The sequence below is a fragment of the Neofelis nebulosa genome, chromosome 4, assembly GCF_028018385.1.
Source record: "Neofelis nebulosa isolate mNeoNeb1 chromosome 4, mNeoNeb1.pri, whole genome shotgun sequence".
Taxonomy (NCBI): domain Eukaryota; kingdom Metazoa; phylum Chordata; class Mammalia; order Carnivora; family Felidae; genus Neofelis; species Neofelis nebulosa.
Window position 1 is genome coordinate 99993182 of NC_080785.1, and position 20600 is coordinate 100013781.

The window sequence follows — 20600 nt, forward strand, 5'->3', positions numbered from 1 at the left end:
CCAAAATCAAGAGTTGGACGCTTAACCAACTAAGCCACCCGGTGCCCCGACAGTTATATTTTAATCTTTTAAGAAACCACATAATTCAAAAAGTAACTCAGACTTCAGTAATGCTTTTTATATGAATTTTCATGTATCCCCAGAGTATCTCCATACATACGAAGCCTAGAACATCACATCACATGTATTAAGACATGCATTGTCTACTGGTTTGCCTAGGTGAAGGGACTCTTTCCATAATGTTGAGATTCTTCAAAGTGTTCTTGGCTTTCAAGACGGGATGACAGCCATATGGAATGCTTTATGAATAAGCTGGGGGGAGGTTATCACGTGATAGGATTTCAACATAAAAAAGATCATTGTCATAAATGAGTGATGTCACCATGCAACATCAAACCACTCTGCCACATTCTTCTTCCCACAAAGGTGGTGTTTGATTCAGGGACAGCAAAAACTCAAAACTCAGGTTCTAGAGCTCACTGAGGAAACAAGCATCTGAATTCGTGGGTTCTGAATTTAGAATCTTCAAATTCCATAAATATAATCTGTATTTATAGATTCTAGAAATGCTATAATACAATCTTCAAGTCCTATAAATATAATCTGTATCAATTTAATATAAAATAATTTAATTTTACATATTAAAATTCTATAAAAATCATCTTAAAATTATTGTTCTCAAGTATCTATTCTATTCGAATTTCTGGCAAACTTCGTATTTTTAGGAAGAAATGTTAAAGAACATCAAAGATTAATTAGTATCATTAGCACATAAGTATCCCAAGATCCTTACAAATTGCTTGTAAGTGGGTCAAAGGTACTTCATGACAATGATATTTACAACACTTTCTTCTCAGTGAGTGAAAAAGTCATCTCCTGCATTATCCCATCTCCCCAGTGAATGCACTTTGGATTAGTGAGTTTTTATTATATTGAAAAGAACACCAGAAAGATACAAAGAATAATTGGTTACAGACTATCTGTTCCATGGGGAGCTGTAGTAAGGGTGAGTGAATAAAAAAGGAAGAAAAACATAAAAAGAGTAAATATCACAAGGAATGGCCATTGACTAGTTTCCAGGTGGGGCTTTGACGGAAAACCTCATTACAAAGGTACTGAGTGTAGCATGAAGATAGGACAAATTTTGCTGACATCCCGGTAGGCTCAGCAAAGAGGAAGCAAGAGACTGCCTAACTTGTCTTTAAGGTTTCACTTGAGAGTAGGGTTAATTCTGGGGCAGAAGAGTCAGCTGACAGGGAGGGCAGGTTATTGAAGGGATTTTGTAGACATGATGAGAAATGGAAGAGATGGAGGTTTGGTTAGCGTTGGGGACGTCAGGAATGACAAAGAGGAGCCTTGTATATCATTCTGATTCCTTGCTAGACAGTGTTGGTGGATAACACCACTCTGTCCTGAGGAGTCTGAACAGCCATTCCTGATTCTGCCTTTCCTAGTGCAGCATTTCAAGCAATGATAGCAAATGAATCAGAACTGAAATGCTAGTGGAAGTCATTGTTTAGAAAAGGGGAGAAAGTCCCCCCAAGCTGGAGCTGTCATCACACAGGAAGGTTTGTGATACGGTCAAATGGATCATCAAGCAGGAAAAGAAGAGAAGCTAGAAGGAGGCTCTAGCAGAACTGGTGTGACCAAGAAGTCATAAATAGCCTCCACATAAAGAGGAGCACTGTGTACCAAGTACGAGCTGGGCGTGGAACAGGCCCCAGGGCTCACATCCTGCATCCCTTCCGCTGAAGCACACGACAAAGTAGGCACGGGAGAGGTGGGTGCAACCAGCAGGATGGTCTCTGCCAGGGATGCTATGCCAGCCCAGAGAAGAAATAAGAACTGTGAAGGTAGGGGGACCCAGGTGGCTCAGTCGGTGAAGCGTCCGACTCTTGATTTCGGCTCAGGTCATGGTCTCACAGTACATGGGACTGAGCCCCACCTCGGGCTCTGCGCTGACAGTGCGAAGCCTGCTTGGGATTTCCTCTCTCTCCCTCTCTCTCTCTCTGCCCCTCCCCTGCGAGTGCTCTCTGTCAACATAAAAAAAATAAACTTAAAAAAAATCTGTAAAAGGGGCGTCTGGGTGGCTCAGTCGGTTGAGCAGACCTCTGACTTGGGCTCAGGTCACGATCTCGCATTTGTGGGTTCGAGCCCCACGTTGGGCTCAGAACCTGGAACCTGCTTTGGATTCTGTGTCTCGCCCTCTCTCTGCCCCTCCCCTGCTCGTGCTCTGTCTCTCTCTGTGTCTCAAAAAATAAGGTAAAACATTTTTAAAAATCTGTAAAAAAAAAAAGAACCTGTGAAGGCAGAGGGGAATCAGAAATGCAGGAAAACATAATCTGTGCAGATAGAGTGTTTGGTCATTTCTGAGAAGGTCCACTAGACTCAAGTAGAACACTTACCCATCTGTTGCACAGCCTTCAAGACCTGGCCCAGAACAGCTGTGGGTATTGAGGGAGAAATACACATTTTGATCATAAGTCAACGTGCTTTAAATTACTCTCAAATCATTAAAATCACCATAACTCTCAATTTGGGGGGCAGCAGTTAATTATTTATTTATTTTGCATTTATTCATTCATTCATTCACTCGGCATGTATTTTTGAATGCTGCACTCTCTGACACAGATTGTTCTAGCATTTAGCAAAGTGGACATTTTCTCGCCTCTGTTACTGAAATGCGTTCATGCGTACTTTATGATATAGGTATAGCTGTCTCATATCTGGCTCTAGGATGTCAGTACAGGAAGGGGAGGAGAGGCGGCCAAGACTAGAGCCATACTAATTAAGGGGTAGGAGGAGAGGAACCGATGTGTGAGAATGAGTCTCAGGGGCAGGGCAACGGCAGTGATGACTTCAGACCCTGGAATCCAGGGGCAGTACGGGAGCTGGTTTCCTCTCCTCCCACAGGACTGAAACGTCTTACATACAGCAGAGACGGCATTGGTCTTAAATGACTCTTGAGAAGCTGGGTCCTCGTTCTAGTGAGGGAGGCCACCGTCCCTTATTTTGATTACAGAATGATATAAAAAGGCAGAATACATTGGCTTTGAAGTATGGCAACATTTGCCAAGACAAACATCAGTAAGAAAACAGAATATTCCAATTAAATGCAAAAGACAACTCATGCTGTTGCACATGGATGGACCTAGAGAGAATTATGCTAACTGAAACAAGTCAGACGGAAGAAGACAAATCCCGTAAGATTTCATCTATATAATGGAGCCTAAAAAAATAAAACAAACGAACAAACAAACAACAGCAACAGACTCACAAATACAGAGAACAAACCGGTGGTTGCCACAGAGAAACAGGGGGGATGACTAAAATGGGTGAAGGGGTTAAGGGGTATGAGCTTCTAGTTATAAAATAAATAAGACATGGGGATGAGAAGTGCAGAACAGAAGATATAGTCCATAATGTAATAATTTTGTCTGGGGACAGATGGTGACTATACATATTGTGGGGAGCACTGCGTAATGTATAGAATTGTCAAATTGTTATGCTGTACACCTGAAACGAATAGAACATTGTGTGTAAGCTCTATATCAATTTAAAAAAGGAGATGGGGGACACTACCATTTCATGGCCTGGTTAAGGATGAAAGACTACATTTCAAGTATGTGACCAGGCCAGAGGCGCCTGTCAAGCACCCCATTTCCTACCTCAGTCAAGGGCTGGGATTTGTACACTCCTCCCGGAGGGTAGGGTCTGTTCCCTCCCCCATTTTCAAGCTGTCCTTCTCCTTTCTCCCCAGTGCCTTTGGGCCTTCCTTCCTACACCACACACACACACACACACACACACACACACACACACACAGGCTTTTTCAGGAAGTGGATGCATGGGAGGCCTCCCTATTTCACACTCTATTATCTCCTAGGGAAACCAAAACTCAAAGACAAAAGGCATCACTAATGAGTGACCACTGATAAACTCCCCGCTCACTAGCTTTTTCTCCCCAACAATGCCCCGCAGTCTCCAAGAGGGAATACTACACAAAGTGAGTGCAAATTGAAATTGTCCATTTTGGGACCACACACGGGTTTTTTTTGTTGTTTTTTCCGTTTTTTGTTTTTTTGGTTTTTTTTGGCAGCCTCTGAAGGTGCTGCGGGGGAAACAGCAGGGGTTACTAGGGAGAAGCTACTGATGCAGAAGTAGCTCAGGGGGAAGGAAAAACCAGTTTACAACTGAAGAGGTGACTTGACAAGGACAGTGACAGGACAGGCGCTGGAAGAGTCTTGATTTGAGTACCGAGCTCGAGCCCCTTGGGAAAGCTGATAACACCTTTGCATAATTTTGCAGAAACAATTGTTGAATATGAAGTAAAAGAGCCCATATCACGCTATCATTTAACGTCGTCAGAAAACTTATTCTCTGTCCTCTACTTGACTTCTTTTTTGGTTATGTACAATGAAAACAGGAAACATTCTGCCTGGCGTCGTCTGCACCACAGTCAGGCTGTCACTCACCCGTAGGTACAGTTTGAATGGCACAGGTGACACATGCGATTGGCGTCCGCAAACTTCCAGACCAGGGTGTTGTTTTCTCCCATGATGCCAGCCGGGCAGGTCTTGACGCAGTGAGGGCCGTCGATGTAGTGTGCACACTGCACGCAGCTGTCTGGTCCCTACACCAAGACGGAGGGAGACATGTCTATAGGCTTCCTTCTCTTTCGAAACTGAAGTAACTTTTTACTTATAATACTTTGTGTGAAAAAGAAGTCAAACAACAGACGTTCTTAAAGCAGAAACACAAGCTTGTCTGTGACTGTGAACCACTGTTCACAGCCTACTGAGAAGTCTTCAAATGCATTGACGATATAACAACGGAAAAGAAACTATACTGTACGCTTCGTGACAGTTTACTTAACAGACTGTGGGCAAGTTTCTTTGTCAAAACATCTTGATGAGTCTACGTGTACGTTTACATCTCTATCGCTCAGATGGCATTGTTTGCATATCATATCTGAACTTAAAGAGCAACTATGTGGGAAGCCAGGCTTGCTGAGGCGAACTGAAGAAAGCCCACATTTATGTTTCTCCAGGGACAAGAAGGCAGTAAGTGGAAGTAAGCAGTGGGGGCATAAGTAACTGTATACCGTGTTTATTTGATTCTGTTTCCTAAACTCCGAAAAACTCACAGAAGTGAAACTTGACTATTCGGGTTGTGCCCTACATCAAGGGAGTGAAATAAAGCTGGTAGGGAAGGATGTGCTCACTGGTGAAGTTCTCTGATGTCTCCGTTTTGTCCAAAGACTGAGCGTTCCCAGAATCAGAACGGTCCGATGACTAAGTCAGAATCACCAACGGACTTATTTTAATGATGACAATTTAACACCATGTAAACTTATAAATCAATGGTTTACTTTGTAAACTGCCCTGGTAGCAGCCTACACCTCAAAACACAGCCTTCAGCCTGATTTAGAGACAGCTTTTGAAAAATGTGTTCAATTAGAAGGTTTAGATATGGCTGTTGAAGCTCAAATACAAACAGAACTCCTTATAAATAATATTGAGAATGAACAACATTGGAACATTGGTGTGAGGAGGACCTGAATTCTCACGTATACTCTTTATGTAAATAGAAACCTGAATTTTGAAAAGTTTTGCTAGATGTTTCTTTAAAAAATTTTTTTAAACATTCATTCATTCTTGAGAGACACAGAGACAGAGCATGAGGTGGGGAGGGGCAGAGAGAGAGAGAGAGGGAGACACAGAATCCGAAGCAGGCTCCAGGCTCCGAGACATCAGCACAGAGCCCAATGCGGGACTCGAACCTACGAACTATGAGATCATGACGTGAGCCCAAAGTCAGAGACTTAACCGACTGAGCCACCCAGGTGCTCCACTAGGTGTTTCTTTAAGAACTCTTCAAATAATTATGAATGAATGTTAAATAAGAATCTGATGATGTTTGACTAAGATGACGAACCAATGATGACAGATGTCAGAAACAGTGAACACTGGCTGTCGATGTCCCCAGCCTCCCATAGGCATCCCTGGTTTTTGGTAAAAGAGTAGATTTTATTAGATTTGTCGGAGGGTGTTGGACAGAAAGGGTGAGTGCTCCTACAAGGTGGGTTGCGTGATGACGTCAACTCAACCACAGCCTCTGTGACCCAGCTGGGAGGTCACAAGGCCCCCTGTATGGGCATGGCTGCCTCTTTGGTAGCCGCAGAGTGATGCTGGATCATTGCTGTGGTTCTGCTGCTTGGGAAGGCTTTTCCCTTGGACGTATGAGTGAATAACATCAAACGTGCTCCTTACTCGTCCTGTGCAGGTGATATTCATGGCCTGGGGCAGGCATTCTGGATGGCACTGTATGCACTCGGAATTCTCCACAAACTCTCTTGGCTCCCTGAGAGAAGAAAGAAAACCGATCAGTGCTATCTCTAGAGATCCTGATTCAAAATGCTGGCAGGTTACAACTGTCTGAGTTGCAATTGTCTGAAATTTCAGGTGACACAGAACACCTTTCTCAGAAATGCGAGAAAAATTTAGGTAAACATTGAACGGTAGGGAATCTAGGATTATATTGCAATATGATAAACCGATTTTGTTAACTGAATCCATGGTCATCTCCTCTCCGAATAAATGCACAAGCTTCATTTATAATCAAAATATCTTCCCTACATTTTTCTATAAGGCACAGTTTTTGTCTATTAGGCAAACAGGTCAACAAATGAAAAAAGTAATAGTCCGGAAGAGGTGACCACCTCCCCCACCCCCCACAATATCAGATTCATGGATATTTAAATTAAGCTAGAAGGAAATGGTAACTGTAGATTGACTCACAGGAAAAGGAAGGAGAGATATTAAAACGTACTCAATGATTATTAATAAAAAAAGGAAGTATGGAACACAGGTGTGAACACTTTTGCTTGAACTAGTTTCCCTGTTCCTCAAAGACGTATGGGTCCACATTAAGCAAGAAGATGATGTTTGACTGAAAAGACAAAACAGTTGTGACAGCTATTAAGACTGAATGCCGCCTGGTAATTAACTGCAGGCTTTCACGCCAGTGAACAAGGAAACACAAGGAATGTTTACACCCCGCAACATGTTCCCCAAGTCTTCCCTTATGTCATCAATTAAACCAAATGTGCCCAGTTTTTCCGTCCCTCCTTCTCTGGGTCATGATGCCGGCCGGAGGAGCCCATCTTGCAAACTGAGCAAGTGCTGTCTAAAGGCATGGGCACCAACAACATGGTGGTTTCAATTCCCTCTCCCTTTAAAAAGATGTAGAAAACACGACATTCACGTCTATTCATAGCAGTAAGGATTGCATTAATATTGTTGAATTACACAGAGGACTCTGCTAGGTTACTCGGCGTCTTTGCTAAAGGATTCCTACAGAATTAGACTTGGTCCTCTCATTCTGACCCTGAATATTTCTTTTTTTTTTTTTTTTAATGTGTCTTTATTTTGAGAGAGAGAGAGAGAGAGAGTAAACACTAGTTGGGGAGGGGCACAGAGAGAGGGGGGCAGAGGATCTGAAGTGGGTCCTACGCTCACAGCAGTGAGCCCGACACGGGGCTCGAACTCACAAACCGTGAGATCATGACCAGAGCCGAAGACAGACGCTTAACCAACTGGGCACCCAGGAGTCCCCTGAATATTTCTGAATCCGTGCTGTGGCCCAAGCCCTGATAGCAAAATAAGAAGGAAGATTTCCCGTAGCCATTTGTAATTCCTATGGCTCTCCTCTCTCACAAAATGTCCCCTTTTCTTTAAATTAAAAAGGAAAAAGCCTCTGCTTCTCTCTATCCTTATATTTTACTTTCCTATTAATTTATTTTTAGTCATTATTTGTGGTTATTTGTGGTCAGAGCTTTACATCAATATCAAGATTCCCACAGAATCAAGCAACTGTATTTTTTTTTTAATTTTTTTTTTCAACGTTTTTTATTTATTTTTGGGACAGAGAGAGACAGAGCATGAACAGGGGAGGTGCAGAGAGAGGGAGACACAGAATCGGAAACAGGCTCCAGGCTCCGAGCCATCAGCCCAGAGCCTGACGCGGGGCTCAAACTCACGGACCGCGAGATCGTGACCTGGCTGAAGTCGGACGCTTAACCGACTGCGCCACCCAGGCGCCCCTCAAGCAACTGTATTTTTAACCGATAGCAAAAAAAATCCAACAAAGTTTATATGATTGTTTATTTCTTTGTCCATGGTTATGTTTCAAGTTATTTGCACTGTTCGATATTGGTTGAACATAAAACAAAAATTAACCAGGAAATATAATTAGTATTACTATATTCTGACACACCAGGAAAAATGTACTGCAAAGAAAAGTCTAAGTGACTGTGGTCTTGGCCACATGAACCATTTATGGCTTTTCCATTTCTCTTGGGAACTTTGTGTGGCTTCGAAAGAGATTAGATATTTCCAAAACCGAGACTCTATAAATTAGTGGATTGGATTAAGTAATGCAAAAAGTTTGTTCATTTCCTTTGGTGATTAACAGCTGTCAACAAATAAACAAAAACAAAGGAAAAAGAAAAAAAGGAAAAGTATCAAAGTGAACAACAGTAAACTTATAAAAACAATCGCCTTAGTTTTTATCAGAACAAAGGGGTTACAAAATAACCTTACCCCTCCAGAACATTGCACTTCTCCACACATTCCTTGCCACGGGTGACGTTTTGGCAGGACACGCAGTCTTTCGGCTCTGGGCCCCAGCATCCCTCTGACGAGCATAATGGATGACAGACATGGCCTATGGCCTCTGAGAAGACACAGGGAGCCACAAGGAGTCAGCTAGGGGACAGCGACTACAGGGGCCAGTTGAGACAACACCTGTAAATGAGGCGCTGGGTTCTCTGTGACCCTGAGCTGCACAGACATGCTGGGGGTCCCTGGAAGAAGCAGTGACACAAAATGGGCTTCTAGAGGCCAACTTCAAGTTCCCTTTTCCAGACTGGGAGTCAAGGGTTCCTGGTCCGGACCTGGGTAGCACTTTGCTGATGAGTGTCATAGCTGATGGAGACACAAGGGAAAGTTTGTGGTTCCTTGCCGTGTGCTGGGCACCATGTCAAGAGTTTTATATACAAAATTTCACTTCATTCTCTCACTAGCAGTGGGAATCACTGCGGTCTCCATTTCATGGATGAGGAAGCCAAAGCCTAAAGGTATTAAGTACATTGACCAAGATCTGGAAGCTAGGAAGGGCTAGAGGCAGAATTTGAACTCAGATCTGCTTCTCCCAGTGACCAGGGTCTCGGTAAAAAGAAATGTGCATGGCCTGGCTTCAAGAGAAGCCTGTGGCTCTAAACTCTGATGAGGAAATGTCACTGTAAAATGCTCATTCTATCTGCATGCGTGTGTGTATGCCTCTATGTGTTGCCAGCTAGAGTCATTAGAGGCTGAAATGAGCAGGGAGAACGGCTGAAAGGTAAAATAATTAATGCTGAATTTAGTTCTGTACGTTACAAATAATTGACAGCTTAAACCTCCAGGCAAATTCATCCTACGAAATGTGAATGATCTGGAAACAATTCCGGTGAACTTCCCATGATAACTTCACATGTAGGACTGTACAGATTTATTTTAATCTGCTTCTTTAGGAATGAAAAATATAATTTAAATGTTTGGGAATCTTCTAAATCAACATACATGACCCACGTGAACCATCTCCATGATCAACCAAAGTGATTACTTACTGCAGCCTTTTTCATCTTTGTTGTTTATAATTTTGGTTTTCTGACTTGAAGTCCCAAACAGTTTTTTCCAGTTTATTGTATTTGCATAGCACAATTTTTGGTTTCCTGAAACGATCACATCTCCATCACTTATCTCCTTGAGGGAGCGTAATCCCAAGGACGTTATGTCCAGGCCGACAACCGCAAGAGAAAACTGACCACTACAGTGGAGGGAAGAAAAATAACATTGTGAAAAATGACCAAAAAATTCTATCACTAAAAGCTTTATTTTAATTTTCTTCTGGACCACCTTATATGTACTACAGTCCCCCTCCCTGTGACTGTAAGTCATATTGCAGGAAGTCTGTATTGCAACTTTTGAAAATGACAACAGATTTTTTTAAGCTCCTCCAGGGAAAAGCTAGTTCCTTGTCCATTTACTATCTTTAACCCCAGTGGAATACTGAAGGTGAATAAATATTAATGTCATTATTATATTTACTGCATGTTGTTTTTTTTTTTTTTTTTTGCCTGGGAATTGAACAGCATCTTCTTTTTTAATGTTTATTTATTTATTTTGAGACACAGAGCAAGAGCATAACAGAGATGGGGGAGGGGGAAGGAATGCATGGGAAGGGGCAGAGAGAGAGGGAGAGAATCCCAAGCAGGCTCCACACTGTCAGCACAGAGCCTGATGCAGGGCTTGAACTCACAAATCTGAAGATCATGACCTGAGCCTATAGAGAGTTGGACACTTAACTGACAGAGCCATCCAGGTGCCCCGAGAGCACGTTCTAATCCCTCAAATATCCAAATACACTTCAAAAATCATAGGTTCATTTTTTCCATCCACCCACCTACCCATTAATCTATCTTTCCATCCACTCACCCATCTATTGATCCATTTGTCCATCTACTTATCTAGGCAGGCATGCTTCCATCCATCCATTTTTCCACCTATCTATCCATCCATCCATCCATCCATCCATCCATCCATCCATCCATCCATCCATCCATCTATCCATCCTCTCATCTATGCATCCATCTACCCACTCATCTATCCATTCATCCATGGATTCATTCAACTATCCATCCACTCAGCTATCTATCCATCCATCCATTGATCCACTGACCCATCAATCCATCCATTAACCCATCCATCCATATATTGAACAAACAACTGAACCATCCAACTCTGTCTGTGCTAGAACTCTATAAGACTATCAATATGTTTTCATCAAGAGACTGGATAAAAGTAATTCAGACTAAAAGGAGGGAAATCCTGAACCACCAGGAGGAACAGGAAGGCAAGAAAGCATCTGATGGGGTGCTGAGAACCAGGAGCTACTGCTGGAGCAGAAACCTGGAGGTGAGGACGCTTGGGCAAGGGATCTAGGGAGGGTGACAGAAGACCTTGCACACCTTGAGCTTGGTTGTTGTGTGCAAATGATGGGGAACTACAGGAAAGAGACTTGCATTTTTAGGAAGCTCATTGGACACCAGGACAGGGAATAGACCAGCTGAGGCAGCACTCAATGAGGAGACATCAGACAGGAGATGACAAAAGTTGAATTTGGAGACCCCTCCTCTCCTTGTTTCTCTTTCTCTCCTGACCCTTTCCTCCTTCTCCCTTCCCACAACCCGGCTCCTGTGGAAAGCAAGGAGCCCTGTGTTGAAGACCTGTAACTCTACTGTTTAGGAATTCTCTCTCAACATGTGCCCACAGAAGCCTAGGCACTGGGACAAACAAAGCTGGTGTCTTCCATGCAGGCCAGACCTGGCTCTGATGAGCTGTACCTGGAGCCAGCGATCACCCTGCCCCAGGAGGGACTGTGTATTTCTGGACTTCTCATAAATGTGAAAAGGTAAAAAAAAAAAAAAAAAGTAATTCTAATTTTGTTTAAATTCTGAAATGTAAGCCAACTGGCACCTGCCAGTCACTTAAGAAAATGGATCTAATGTTTATTTATTTTTGAGACAGAGAGAGACAGAGCATGAATGGGGGAAGGTCAGAGAGAGGCAGACACAGAATCTGAAGCAGGCTCCAGGCTCTGAGCTGTCAGCACAGAGCCCGACGTGGGGCTTGAACTCACAGACCGTGAGATCATGACCTGAGCCGAAGTCGGACGCTTAACCGACTGAGCCACTCAGGCACCCCAAGAAAATGGATCTAAATCTCTTGTCTCTATGAAAGAAGTGGTTCAAAAGAAGTGGTCTTGAGAACTCAGAACAAAGGGGTCTTTCTGGGAAGCAACGATTATTATCAGAGATGCACAGCCAAGAATGTTTTTAAAAAGCAGTATATATTTTATGTGTACTGTACTCTAATTTTCTTTAATATAATTTTAAGATGTTCATTTATTTTGAGAGAGAGAAAGAGAGAGTGCACATGAGCAGGGGAGGGGCAGAGAGAGAATCTGTCAGTGCAGAGAGCCTGACGCGGGGCTCGAACTCACAAACCGTGAGATCGTGGCCCTGAGCCGAAATCAAGAGTAGGACGCTTAACTGACTGAGCCACCCAGGCGCCCCGTGATTTTCTTTAACATTGAGTGATATTATGTAGTCGTTTTAAAGGACAACTAATGAGTAATAGTTCTCAGCATCAGACTGTTTCCAAGGCAGGTCTGACAAAGAAATTCTCAAACCATTATTACTCTGAACTATATTCAAGATGCTTCTACGTGAGTATGCATGCCACTGTCGGAGTTGGAAAAGGGGAACCCCTGAACCAGTCGTGTATTAAAAAGTCTGTCAGCCCCCTCTGACGCGGTGTGCTCATAAGGACATGTCATTTCAGGACTCCTCTTACCAAAACACGTACAACCTCCATCGAATCATGAGAAAACATCAGCCCTTCCACAAAATGCTTGGCCAGTACTTTTTAAAAGCGTCAAGGCCATAAACGAGATGAAAAGACACAGGGACTGCTACACATTGGAAGGGACTAAGGAGACACAGCCACCAAGTGCAGTGCGGGGTACTGGACTGCACACTGACACGTGGCATTCACGAGCAAACTGGTGACATCGGAGTGACGTCTGGTGGTGGAGGTCACAGCAATGTGCCGATGTTAATTTCTTCCTCTGCCTCCCGTGCCACGCTTAGGTGAGAAGCTGGCTGGAGGACTGATGGCAGCTCTCTGCAGGATCTTTGTAACAGCTGTAGAAGTCTAATTTCAAACTCTTCTGTAGGTCTTATTTAAAAAAATTTTTTTTGCTTTTTAATCTACCAGGCTTTGGCTCGGGTCAACTTACTGTTGCTTTGTTCTTCCACGTATGATTTCTAGGTTCTCGAAAGCATGGAGGTCAGTCCTGTTTTCAGGCCAGGCCTGAATCAGCAAAAACCCTACAAAGGCAGAAGGAAGGCTCAGACACGCACCGCTTATACGTTTCTTTTTTATGAGACATTTTAGGATTCTCGAGAGACTGTAACAGGACCAAGAAAGGTGAACATCTGATTGGATTCTTTTTCTAATCTTTACCTTACCCACGTGTTGATACAAGCCAAGGCACAATTAAACAGCGGACATCCTGCCTCTGACGTAGAATCCCCCGTCCCTCCCTGCATCTCTCTCACCACCCAACACCCCCACAGGCTGTCCCGTGGTGCCGTAGTCCTGACAGCCCTGCTGGGCTCCGTATCTGATGACCCAGACTGGCTTCTTGATGACAAGTGCCATGTCTTAAGCTGTCACAGAATGAGATTCACAGATTTTCCTGACTTAATTCCAATATTCCAAACAATCTTGTTATTTAGGTCCAATTATTCCCTTTTTTATGGATGAAGGCAGTGGAGCTCTGATGGCAGTCATGGACCAAATGTTGGCCGGTGGCCGAGCAGGGACGTGAAGTCCAGTCTGTGAGGCTCGAGAGCCTGTGCTGTTCCTTCAGCACTTTGCCTTTCCTCTCCCTCTACCCATGAAAGTCACTGGGCCATCAGGACGGCTGGCCGGGGCCGAGAAGACAAGGACACAAAATCGGGAATGACTCAAGTCTTTGATTAAAGTGTTTACCCTTCATGTGCAGGGGAAAGCGCATTTGTGAAAATGATCAAAGAACCCATTAGTCATTAGTGGTAGACGTTCAGAAGAAATGTCCTTATGCCAAGAGAGAAGAGATTATATCCACAAGTTCTCTCTGTACAACACCCATTTTCCATTTATGTTGATGGATATGTTAGCAGCACACACCTGTAATTTCCTTTACAGTTTTTAGAATATCCAGTTCCTTTGGATCTAGAGGTGGAGTATGCGTGAAGGAGTCACTGAAACAAGCAACAGAATGATTATTGATTAACAATCTCGTCCAGTGAACAAAGTGGATTTTGTGTTTCTCCCCACCAGTGCCTTAATCTGTTACTTACCCTCTAAATGCTACTGGCAGGATATGAAGATCTCCACTGATCGAGGTGCAATTTTTGAAGTGTTTAATATTTGTAGCATTGATGGAAAGTGTGTCTTTAAATTCACCAATTCCTATTCCATTACAAACTATAAAGAGAAGGGAGATGTTTATTCCATTCACATATGTTGGATTAAGAGTAGCTAGGGATCTCCAGGCAGAGGGAAGCGGGAAGGGAACTGTAGCCATGAGACTATCACTGCCATGCCATCATTCATTCATTCAACAAACATTCACGGAGGCCGGCTGGGCACCATAACTGTGGCAGGGCTTGGAGTTAAGCGGTTGGAGAAGGTGATGCTGTCCTCGTTGATTGCCGTTGCTACCCTCAACTTGGGTTCTCTTCCTCACCATCTCCCTCCTAGACTTAGTCTAATTGCTCTTAACTACTCTTGCTTCCTCTGGTTTGTGTCCTTGGCAGAGCAATCCACGGGCTGCTGCCAGCACCACCTCTGTCCGGCTCTCGTCAGGGCATTCCCCTAAAACTCAACACCTTTCCATTGTTCTAACCTGGTTACGTCTTTGTCATCCATCTTACAGAAACAATGGGCACAGATTTTTTTTTTTTTTAGTTTTTTTTTTTCAACGTTTTTTATTTATTTTTGGGACAGAGAGAGACAGAGCATGAACAGGGGAGGGGCAGAGAGAGAGGGAGACACAGAATCGGAAACAGGCTCCAGGCTCCGAGCCATCAGCCCAGAGCCTGACGCGGGGCTCGAACTCACGGACCGCGAGATCGTGACCTGGCTGAAGTCGGACGCTTAACCGACTGCGCCACCCAGGCGCCCCGATTTTTTTTTTAATTAGTAAGAGTAAGGTGCGTTCCTCTGAGGATGTTGAAAAATAGAATAAAGGGACCAAAATGACCAGAAATTCTACTCTAGGACATTTTGAAAAGTGTTCCTTCCAGCTATCCTCCGTGGTGATGACACACCAGATTTGTATTTTTTTTTCGCTTTTTCTGCTGTGAACATTCCTCATATCATATAAACTATTCATTGAAGGTGATTGTTAATGGTTGTCTTATATTACATCATAGGGAATACTGTAATAACTTTTATCAGATTAACTGCTTTTCTTCCCCTGTGTTTACGTGAGCCAAATGCTTTGATCTGTGTCCTATTGCTACATCAGTCTCAGATGCCCTTTTCCACACCCTGAGCCCATTTATTAATTTATATCCACTCCTAAATTTCCATCTCAAATGCCATCTCTGCCCTAAAGCCCATATTTATCTGCTGTAATTCTCCCTCTAGAATTTGCAGATAAATTTTGGTACCTATCTTCCAGACCTATCTTGACTTTGAAGTACAGTCACTGAAAATCTCATTGCTCAGGATAAGGTCCTATCCTGTCCTCCCCCTGGACTTCTAGGGGGTACAGTCAAGCCCCGCTGTCCCACCGCCCGCCTCTGTGCTCTGCTCCATTGGGAGTCCCTTGTCGCAAAGAACCTTCCACTCTGGCAGCCATGACTGTCCTGCTGGGTCTCTGGGCTCACTCTGTGTGCCAGCCTCCTCTCTGGTCTGGGGGTGGAGGGGGCTCCTCTAAGGACTCCTGTGTCGACTGGCTCACTCAAACCTTCTTGTGCGGCACCTAACACATTGTGGGTTGTGGGATTCATGGCCGGGCTTCTTTAGGATTCATAGGGTCTGGCTGACAATGGAGAATGAGGTGGCCATATAAGGACTTGCCATTTAATTACAGGTCTGGCAGAGAATTCCATGTGTTTGAGAGAATATTCATTCTCTCTCTCTTTCTCTCTCTCTCTCTGCTTGTGTGTGATAGTGGGGGCAGGGTTACTTTAATTCCTAAATTCAGAGATAAATTATGTATTCACCCCTAGACATTCCTGCACCGTCATCCTTACCCGGTGGTATTGCCCCATACCTGAAGGGCTCTGAATTTGGGATACGCAGAAAAACAGGTCAGAATCACTACAGGAGAATCAAACTGTTTACGTGTTTGAACACATAATGTGTTTGAACACAAAATGGACAAAACCAAACCCAAACCATCTCTGGTTATGTCAGTCGTGTGAGGGCGCTGACAGTAACCCTCTCTATCCGCAGCGGACTCTTCTCTTTTACTCCCTCTGTGCCAGGCGCCGCCCCACATTCTTATTTTTCTCCTTCTGTGTCTCCTCTGCCAGAGAGTTTCCTGAAGCCAAAGGACACTCATCCATCAGGGCACTGACCCGCCTGCCCCCCAGGGGTTATAAGACCGGGAAGAGGTGGACCGGGCCGACGAGCTCATGGGTCTGGCCTAGGACCAAGCTTGCATGAACTTCAAATCTTGGCTGTTATTCTTAGCTGTTGAAACTTGGGCAAGTCATTTAGACTCCCTGGTACTCAGTGTCCTCATCTGTAGAATGGGATCATGATAACACAGAGGTGTTGGGAGGGTTCAATGACATGGAGGCTAAGCTGGCCCCGTGGAGAATGCGTGTCAAATGTCTATGGGAGTGAAAAGGAGAGCAATCAGTTTCAACTGAAAAGAGGGATAGCTTCACAGGGAAGGCGGCACCTGTGGATATCAAGGTAAGCAGCTGGGCACTGACGTGTTGTTTATAACACCGAAATAGTAGAACAATCAAAATGAGCACATAAAGCGAGATCGGTTGAAAAAATTCTGGTGCAGCCACAGAGGGGAGCCTATGCGGCTGTACCAGAGAATGAAGAAGATTTACATGGACTCATCCGGAGTGATTTCTAGGATATATGAAGTTTAAGAAGCAAAGTACAAAGAGCGTAGACAGTGGCTTTTGAGCAGAAGACACGACTGGGACACAGGAGCCAGCTGTAGGGGCTCCCACTGGCCACATGTTGAGCTAATTTGAGCACCCGAAGGAATGACAGGAATGAATTACAAGAAACTGAATAAAGAAGGATTCCATGATCTCATGTAGGAGGTAAAAAAAAAATTTTTTAAAGAATGCCAACTAATAAATGTAGAAGAAATGACAGAAATAGGAAGTCACTCTTTTATAACCACCCAAAAATCTTTTCTGATTTGTCATCATTAGTAATGAACTAACATGGCATCCTATGTCCCTTGCTGTGAGATGATGAGAGGAAATCAACATGACGTATAATGCTCCTGCCCAAAAAAGCTCAACGTGAATGTGACCATGAGGAAAAACAGCCAGTGAAGCCAAAATGAGGGACCTACTGCAAAATACCTGGCCTATACTCTTCACATCAGGTCACGGAAGACAGAAGGAAAGCAAGTGGGGGGAGGGGAGCTGAGCCACAAATGTCAAGTAATGAAGAAAATGGGGGCAAGACATCTACCTGAAACCCATGATTGTTGATTGGGGTCTGGATTGAAAAGCAGCTAAATATGACATAATGGGGACAGAAAGAGGAAGTCTGAACTACGTAGAATACTAGGAAAGAGTATTGAGTCGATGTTCAACAATCCTGAGTGTGAACCTGGTCTTTCTTTACTTAGGAGAATGGCCCCCTTTGTAAGAAAATAGGCTGACAGACGTAGGGGTGAAGTGTTACAATATCTCTAACTGTCCTATAGATCAGAGAACAATTTCACCCATGCATGCACACATAACACATACACACAAATATGGAGGCAGTGAACGCAATGTGGCAAAACACCAACCAGTGGCGAATTCATATATGAGAGGCATATGGTGTTCACTGCACCATATCTGCGATGTTTCTGGGTGTTCAAAAATTTTTACAAAAATGATAAAGTAAAAGCCCAAGTAGGAGCACGCTAGCATTGAGGATACTCCAAGAACAGGGCACGGGATGAAGGAACAAATTTGCGAGCCTGAAGAAAAAGACTTGCTCAAATCTCTTCCCGAGTCTGATGCCGAGGGGGGTCCAGCGGAGGTAGGGCAGAAAACCCCCAGCTTCGTGACCAGAGAGAAAGCCTCATCCCCACCCCGTGCAGGCCTCCTACCTTTACGGCAAGGCCCCTCACACTTTTTACACTTGCGGACGCCATCTTCCTCCACTTCGTAGCTGTCAGAACTGCAGGCACGGACACACGAACCGTGGTCTGTCACCACATAGTTACCTGGGGAGAGACAAGGAAAGGAAGGTGGTGAAAGCAGCAACAGGTGTTTCTGGGCCTCACACAGTTGTCACCTGTTCTCCTACAAAGGCGCAGATGAAAGGGGCCTATCATCCTCTGCTTTTATTTACTTTAAGGACAAAGAACGAAAGGTTGCAAACAGACAAGGTATCTAGTTCAAGAGTTTTTAACAGCTTACGCAGCCATGACATGGAGAAATAGATTTCAGCACGTAGGAGACGGACGTGTCAGGTAGAACGTGGTGTCTGCTCACAGGTTTGGAAACATCTCCTCACAGCTCATTTTTCTGGACGTTCTACCTTCAGGACCTATGGTTAAAGCCTGAATACTTATTAAAACTAAGTGACCCCGAACGAAGCCCACTCTTCCAGCGAAGCTGCCTCATCTGAGGATACGCGTAATTCGTGTGGAAGACCTGCTGCCCTCTGTGGTTCTGTCCAGCCTGACAACCTTCCCTTTACTGGGGGCTGGGACCACCAGCTGGTGCTGCATGAAGCCAGGCACATGGGTCATCTTCCAAGCCTCCCCTCACGCTGACTTAATTTAACATAAATATCAATGTTTCTGGAGCTCTAAGCGTTCCTGTTTTGACTTCCCCCAGTATGTCCTCACACATATTTCTTGGACATTTTTCTTTCTGTAAATTGTCTGCTTTTCTCCCAGGTTCTGTTTTCCTGTGGATTTATTTATTTTTCTTTTTTTTAATGTTTATTTATTTTTGAGAGAGAGAGACAGAGCATGAGCAGGGGAGGGGGAGAGAGAGAGGGAGACACAGAATCCGAAGCAGGCTCCAGGCTCCGAGGCATCAGCACAGAGCCTGACGTGGGGCTCACACTCACTGACCATGAGATCAAGACCTGAGCCGAAGTTGGGCGCTTAACTGACTGAGCCACCCAGGCACCCTGTTTTCCTGTGGATTTTTGTTTTTTATTTTTTTAAATTTTTTTAACATTTATTCATTTTTGAGAGTGAGAGAGACAGAGCATGAGCGGGGGAGGGGCAGAGAGAGAGGGAGACACAGAATCAGAAGCAGGCTCCAGGCTCCGAGCTGTCAGCACAGGGCCCGACGTGGGGCTTGAACTCATGGACTATGAGATCATGACCTGAGCCGAGGTTGGATGCTTAGCTGACTGAGCCACCCAGGCATCCCTCCTGTGGATTTTTAAACTTTACCTAGTAAGCCCTCCACCAAAAATGATACCTGTGTCATAATTGTGGCAATTTTTAGAAATTTTATTCAGTTAGTCCCATTACCATGGTGTACTGTTCAATTTGTAAATTATTTTTCTGTATAGAATTTAAAGGTTTGCATGTCCACAAATCTGGTAGGGCAATGCTCCCTCTCATAATGGTACCTACAATTGTTTTTTTTCTCTTGGTTAATTTTCCCTCCTAGAAATTAGGAATGGTTTATAAAGCTTTTTAATTAGACAACTCTACACTTTCTCTTTTAGGACATAATTCCTATCACCATTTCCCTGAATACTATAGCCATCTGTAGAGGGCAAATACAAATAACCAAAACCCAATCCGAAACAATTAAAACAAAACAAACCAATACACAAAACCCCTCCTGTGCAGTGTTAGAACCCCTAGAAGGCACAATTTTGACCAGGATTTTAACCACTAAAGAGGGCGGGTCTTGTGACACACTCTCTAACTTAGGTCTACTGGGGCAAGAGCTAAACAGTGAAATGACCCAGTGGCCATGGGTTTGTGCCAATCAGACAACTGATATTCTGGACCAGTACAGCTGGACCTCGGTCCCAGGGTGTGTTTCTTGTCCTGACCACCATGGACGTGAAAACTGACGGTGGTGAACAGGGCACCAGCCATCGCCTGTCACCTGCGGCAGTGTCCTAACCCATCCCCTATACCGTTGGACAGGCCTACGGTCACCTGTCTGACAGTGAGGCAAACATACGGACAAAAAGATTGCCCAAGACAGAGGGACTCAAGGATTAGGAGATAAAACAGGAAATGGATGCCTGATAACTGAAAGGGTTTTGCATGTGATGAACTCACGGGGGCATTTCTTCACACAGGTGGCACCAAAGCTGTATTTTCCCTCTGGGTTGACGTCCATCTGGTAGGTGGTAGGGTTGTAGAGCATGAGTGGCGGGCAGGTGTCCTTGCACGTGGCTTCATCCCGGAACTTGCGGCAGACCTGTTCACAGGAGGGACATGCACTGGTCAAACTGGCAAGGACGCTCAGCACTGTGTCAATTCTGTGCAGAAAGCTCAGGTTATAGTTCCCAATGTCCAGGAATTTGATTCAAGCAAAAAAAGAAGACAAAAACAAGCAAAAAAAAACTGGCCAAGTACTTTCAGTAGAGTCAGAAAGACCTTTTTCTTAAAAGTATGACTTTTCTTACACTGTCTTAGCTGTTATAATTTATGGCTTATGATGGAAAAAAATACATCTTTATTAACTACGAAAGGATGCAGGAGTTCACATACTAGAGTGAGAACTATAGAGTGAAATCATTTTTAAA

General features: G+C 44.1%; 1 protein-coding gene across 2 annotated transcripts in view; it reads right to left on the reverse strand.

The window, feature by feature from the left end:
• The window catches only part of EGFR (epidermal growth factor receptor), a 212608-nt gene that overhangs the window by 36798 nt on the left and 155210 nt on the right, over nt 1–20600 (reverse strand). For both annotated transcript variants that reach the window (XM_058725515.1, XM_058725517.1), the window contains exons 7-16: nt 20131–20272; nt 17971–18087; nt 14012–14138; nt 13839–13912; nt 12904–12994; nt 9671–9870; nt 8604–8736; nt 6273–6363; nt 4476–4633; nt 2406–2444 (exon numbers count right to left, since the gene is read on the reverse strand). In XM_058725515.1, coding sequence (XP_058581498.1) covers nt 2406–2444; nt 4476–4633; nt 6273–6363; nt 8604–8736; nt 9671–9870; nt 12904–12994; nt 13839–13912; nt 14012–14138; nt 17971–18087; nt 20131–20272 — 1172 coding nt within the window. The remainder of the gene's footprint in view (nt 1–2405; nt 2445–4475; nt 4634–6272; nt 6364–8603; nt 8737–9670; nt 9871–12903; nt 12995–13838; nt 13913–14011; nt 14139–17970; nt 18088–20130; nt 20273–20600) is intronic.